Source organism: Hyla sarda, chromosome 3, assembly GCF_029499605.1.
Source record: "Hyla sarda isolate aHylSar1 chromosome 3, aHylSar1.hap1, whole genome shotgun sequence".
NCBI classification, from domain to species: domain Eukaryota; kingdom Metazoa; phylum Chordata; class Amphibia; order Anura; family Hylidae; genus Hyla; species Hyla sarda.
In genome coordinates, this window is record NC_079191.1 from 429,458,501 (window position 1) to 429,464,621 (window position 6,121).

Here is a 6,121-nt window from a genome sequence, read left to right on the forward strand (position 1 = left end):
CCAACCTGTGACTCTTCAACTGCTGCAAAACTTCAACTCCCAGCATGCCCAGACAACCAATGTATGTGACTGATGTTCGAGGTTAAATGGGCACTGTCTTGAACTTTTTTTTTTTTATATCTATGTTGTAATCCTTATGTACTACAACATATCTCTAATATAAATCAATTATTGTTTTTGTGTTTACAATATTGTATTTTCTATTTGAAATCAGACCACTAGGGGTCTCCCTTCTAGTGACCGGCTGCAGCCTGCTGTGACATCACAGCTGAATTCGGACCGATCCCGGCCGGGCATTTGGTCCGAATTCGGTCAGCCTGTGCTCGCTCCCTGCCTGTCAATCAGACAGGCGGGAGCGAGCGCTGTGAACGCCAGAGCTGCGCGCATTGGCTTACTGGCCTCACATGCAGCCTGTCCCCGCCCCCATCAGGGATATCTTGCACGGCAGGTCGGCGATGTTCCTATACTCCTCCTCCCTGGGTAGCGCATAATGGCTAAAGCCTACGTGCAATTGGCCGCTCATCTATGCGTGCTCCCAACAGGAGCGCAGCATAGATGAGGTGAGGGCAGAAGTCAGCACCCAGCAGGCATCAGTGATGTGATGCCTGCTGGGGAAGTCGGCTTCCTGCTCAGCAATAGTAAGCAGCTGTTTAGAAGGTAGGGGAAAAACATTTAAAGACAGGGAGGGGGTTAGGGATAGATTAACAATAGGTAGGGACAGAAAAAAATGATATATATGGTGGGAGCTACTCTTTAAGCAAGACTTTAGGTAGAGATTTATCAAAACATGTGCAGAGGAAAAGTTGCCCAGTTGCCCAACTGGGCAAATTTTCCACTGCACAGGTTTTGATAAATCTCCCCTAAGGGTCTATTCACACGGCAGAATTCCGCCTCAAATGAAAGCCCAATACACTTCTATGGGATTCCGCACTCCCATTGACACTTCGGAATTTCCGCTTGCGGAAATTCCGAAGTGTCAATGGGAGTGCGGAATCCCATAGAAGTGATTGCAGAAATTCCAAAGTGTCAACGCGAGTGTGGAATCCCACAGAAGATTATTGGGCTTTCATTTGAGGCGGAATTCTGCCGTCGGAATTTGCGCCGTGTGAATAGACCCTTAGGCCTCTTACATGCTGAGGTGGTACTACAACTCTCAGCATACTTGTGCCCATACACATATATTTACCATGACTGTGTGATACCCTTTTATACTGCCATCACAATTGATGCCATCACCCGGTGTGCCCCCATAATAACTATTACCCACAAGTCAAGGATGAGACACAATGCAGAACGAAAACAGGACAGTAAAGGACAGAGAGATCAGCTGATCATTGGAATTTATAACTTGGTAAATTGCAGAAGAGACCCAGGTTCATGGAACCACAAGTCCCAGAATGTCTCTAAATTGCTGAATGTTCCTTCTTTTCTCCTCAACTATGTTTTTTTTTTTTCTACCACCCCTGCCCATTTTATAAACCAACAAAACACTACTTCAGTGTTTCCCAACCAGGGTGCCTCCAGCTGTTGCAAAACTACAATTTCCAGCATGCCCGGACAGCCAATGGCTGTCCGGGCATGCTGGAAGTTGTAGTTTTGCAACAGCTGGAGGCACCCTGGTTGGGAAACACTGCACTACTTGTCAATCCCTATATGCCTTGACACCCGCTGTGCCCCCCTATAAGCATAATTCATGGATACCAACAGTTGTGCCCTTATGCAGATAATACCTGTGCATCCCTCTGCCACCCCATGTGCCCTATACACATAACTCGTGTGTGCCCAAGGCCCTCTGTGCCTCCTATGCACATAACTCCTGGATGCGCCATAACATGTAATTTCAGGATATGCCCCTGCCATCCTCTGTGCCCCTATACCCATGACCCCTGGCTATGAGCCTGCCACCCACTGTACCTCAATATACATAACTCCTGGACGTGCCTGGCATCCTCTGTTCCCTATACACATAACTCTTGGATATCCCCCTGCCACTTTCAGTATTTCTATACACATAACTAGTTAATGTCCCTGCCATCATCGGTGCCCCTATACACATGACCCCTGGCTATAAGCCTGCCACCCTCAGTATTTCTATACATGTAACTTCAAGCTATCACTGCCACCCTCTGTGCCCCCCATACACATAACCAATAGATATGTCCCTGCCACTCTCTGAGCCTTTGTACGTAGAACTCCTGAATATGTCCCTGCCAACCTCTGTGCCCTATACACATAACTCCTGTACATGTCCCTGCCACTTTCAGTACCTCTATATACATAACACCTGTATATGTCCCTGCCAACCTCTGTGCCCTATACACATAACTCCTATATATGCCCCTGCCAACCTCTGTGCCCTATACACATAACTCCTATATATGCCCCTGCCAACCTCTGTGCCCTATACACATAACTCCTATATATGTCCCTGCCAACCTCTGTGCTCTATACACATAACTCCTGAATATGTCCCTGCCAACCTCAGTATCTCTAACTTTAGGAAGTCCCTGCCATCCTCTGTGCCCCCTATAAACATACCTCCTAAGTATGTCTAAGTCTTTGTCTCTGTGCCCCCTACCACCCAGTGCCCCTATACACATAAATTCTGCTTATGCCACTGCCATCCTCTATGCCCCCTAAACGCATACCTCCTAGATATGCCTCAGACACTTTCTATGCCCCCTATACACAAAACTCCTGACTATGTCCCTACCACCTCTTTGCCCCCTATACACAAACACAAGGACATAACCCTGCGACCCTTTCTGCCTACTATTTATATCATTTTTTTCATGCCCCTGCCACCCTCTAAGCCCAGATCCATAAAACTCCTGAATGTACCCCTGCCACCCTCTGTACCCCTATTTACGTAATTCCTGGACATGCCCTGCCATCTTCTATGCCCCAATAAACAGAATTCCTGGACATTCCCCTGCCACCCTCTGTGCCCCAATAAACATAATTCCTGGACAAGCGCCTGCCACCCTCAGTGCCCCCTATATACACAATTCCTGGACATGCCCCTGTCACCCTCAGTGCCCACTATATACACAATTCCTGGACATGCCCCTGTCACCCTCAGTGCCCCCTATATACATAATTCCAAGACATGCCCCTTCGTACCTACGTACCCTACGTACCCCTAAACACAATTCCTTTACATGCCTCTGCCACTCTGTGCCCCCTATATACACAATTCCTTTACATGCCTCTGCCACTCTCAGTGCCCCCTATGTACACAATTCCTTTACAGGCCTCTGCCACCCTCGGTGCCCCCTATATACACAATTCCTTTACATGCCCCTGCCACCCTCAGTGCCCCCTATATACACAATTCCTTTACATGCCTCTGCCACTCTCAGTGCCCCTATATACACAATTCCTTTACATGCCTCTGCCACTCTCAGTGCCCCTATATACACAATTCCTTTACATGCCTCTGCCACTCTCAGTGCCCCTATATACACAATTCCTTTACATGCCCCTGCCACTCTCAGTGCCCCTATATACACAATTCCTTTACATGCCTCTGCCACTCTCAGTGCCCCCTATATACACAATTCCTTTACATGCCCCTGCCACCCTCAGTGCCCCCTATATACACAATTCTTGGACATGCTTCTGCCACTCTCAGTACCCCCTATATACACAATTCCTTTACATGCCTCTGCCACCCTCAGTGCCCCCTATATACACAATTCCTTTACATGCCTCTGCCACTCTCAGTGCCCCCTATATACACAATTTCTTTACATGCCTCTGCCACCCTCAGTGCCCCCTATATACACAATTCTTGGACATGCTCCTGCCACCCTCAGTGCCCCCTATATACACAATTCCTTTACATGCCTCTGCCACTCTCAGTGCCCCCTATATACACAATTCTTGGACATGCTCCTGCCACTCTCAGTGCCCCCTATATACACAATTCCTTTACATGCCTCTGCCACTCTCAGTGCCCCTATATACACAATTCCTTTACATGCCTCTGCCACTCTCAGTGCCCCCTATATACACAATTCTTGGACATGCTCCTGCCACCCTCTGTGCCCCCTATATACACAATTCTTGGACATGCTTCTGCCACTCTCAGTGCCCCCTATATACACAATTTCTTTACATGCCTCTGCCACTCTCAGTGCCCCCTATATACACAATTCTAGGACATGCTTCTGCCACCCTCTGTGCCCCCTATATACACAATTCTTGGACATGCTTCTGCCACCCTCTGTGCCCCCTATATACACAATTCTTGGACATGCTTCTGCCACCCTCTGTGCCCCCTATATACACAATTCTTGGACATGCTCCTGCCACTCTCAGTGCCCCCTATATACACAATTCCTTTACATGCCTCTGCCACTCTCAGTGCCCCCTATATACACAATTCCTTTACATGCCTCTGCCACTCTCAGTGCCCCCTATATACACAGTTCTTGGACATGCTTCTGCCACCCTCAGTGCCCCCTATATATACAATTCCTTTACATGCCTCTGCCACTCTCAGTGCCCCCTATATACACAATTCTCGGACATGCTTCTGCCACCCTCGGTGCCCCCTATATATACAATTCCTTTACATGCCTCTGCCACTCTCAGTGCCCCCTATATACACAGTTCTTGGACATGCTTCTGCCACCCTCGGTGCCCCCTATATATACAATTCCTTTACATGCCTCTGCCACTCTCAGTTGCCCCTATATACACAATTCTTGGACATGCTCCTGCCACCCTCTGTGCCCCCTATATACACAATTCTTGGACATGCTTCTGCCACTCTCAGTGCCCCCTATATACACAATTCTAGGACATGCTTCTGCCACTCTCAGTGCCCCCTATATACACAATTCCTTTACATGCCTCTGCCACTCTCAGTGCCCCCTATATACACAATTCTCGGACATGCTTCTGCCACTCTCAGTGCCCCCTATATACACAATTCCTTTACATGCCTCTGTCACCCTCAGTGCCCCCTATATACACAATTCATTTACATGCCTCTGCCACTCTCAGTGCCCCTATATACACAATTCCTTTACATGCCTCTGCCACTCTCAGTGCCCCTATATACACAATTCCTTTACATGCTTCTGCCACTCTCAGTTGCCCCTATATACACAATTCTTGGACATGCTTCTGCCACTCTCAGTGCCCCCTATATACACAATTCTTGGACATGCTTCTGCCACCCTCTGTGCCCCCTATATACACAATTCTTGGACATGCTCCTGCCACCCTCAGTGCCCCCTATATACACAATTCCTTTACATGCCTCTGCCACTCTCAGTTGCCCCTATATACACAATTCTTGGACATGCTTCTGCCACCCTCAGTGCCCCCTATATACACAATTCCTTTACATGCCTCTGCCACTCTCAGTTGCCCCTATATACACAATTCTTGGACATGCTCCTGCCACCCTCAGTGCCCCCTATATACACAGTTCTTGGACATGCTTCTGCCACCCTCAGTGCCCCCTATATACACAATTCTTGGACATGCTTCTGCCACCCTCAGTGCCCATCACTTACATGCCAAATCGCAAAGAAGATGAGCGCAGCGCACAGCACCAGGGACAACATGTAGCAGAAGGCAGCGAAAGTAAATGCCATGGTGCCCCAGAGTGAAGAGGGATCGGGCTCAGTCCATCCAGCCAGGACCTCAGCGTCCAGGTCTCTGCACCGGGCATCAGTCTCCTCCAGGCTCCTAGTCCAGCAGAGTAATCCTCATAGTGATGACAGATGCCTGGGCACACAGCTGCCAACTCTCCAGCACCAAGGTGCCCGGCTCCAGCCTCTGCCCTGCATCCCCCCAGCACACACAGGACACTTGTGGAGAGCTGGTGCCCATACAGGGGGCATGAAGTGTGCTGCCAGGGGAGGAGTGAGGAGGAGGAGCAGACAGAAACTTACTCCATGTGCTGCTGCTGTAACTGGTGCTGGAGAAATCCTGGGGGCAGGAGAGGTGCCCAGCATATCCCAGCCATGCCCAGTCAGGACCAGCAGAATAGAGACTGTTATATCCTGTGTATATGATGGAATGTAACAAAGACTGTTATATACAGGTGATACTGCTGTACAGGGATGTAACAAAGACTGTTATATACAGGTGATACTGCTGT

At 48.8% G+C, this 6,121-nt stretch overlaps 1 protein-coding gene across 2 annotated transcripts in view; it reads right to left on the minus strand.

Annotated features, from left to right (window-relative positions):
- CNIH3 (cornichon family AMPA receptor auxiliary protein 3) overlaps positions 1–5,919 on the minus strand; it is a 134,753-nt gene extending 128,834 nt beyond the window's left edge. The window contains exon 1 of one of the 2 annotated variants that reach the window (XM_056568459.1): positions 5,532–5,919. In XM_056568459.1, coding sequence (XP_056424434.1) covers positions 5,532–5,612 — 81 coding nt within the window. In that variant the 5' untranslated portion in view covers positions 5,613–5,919. The remainder of the gene's footprint in view (positions 1–5,531) is intronic. The other variant, XM_056568458.1, reaches the window with a different exon arrangement.
- Between the last annotated feature and the right edge of the window lie 202 nt (positions 5,920–6,121).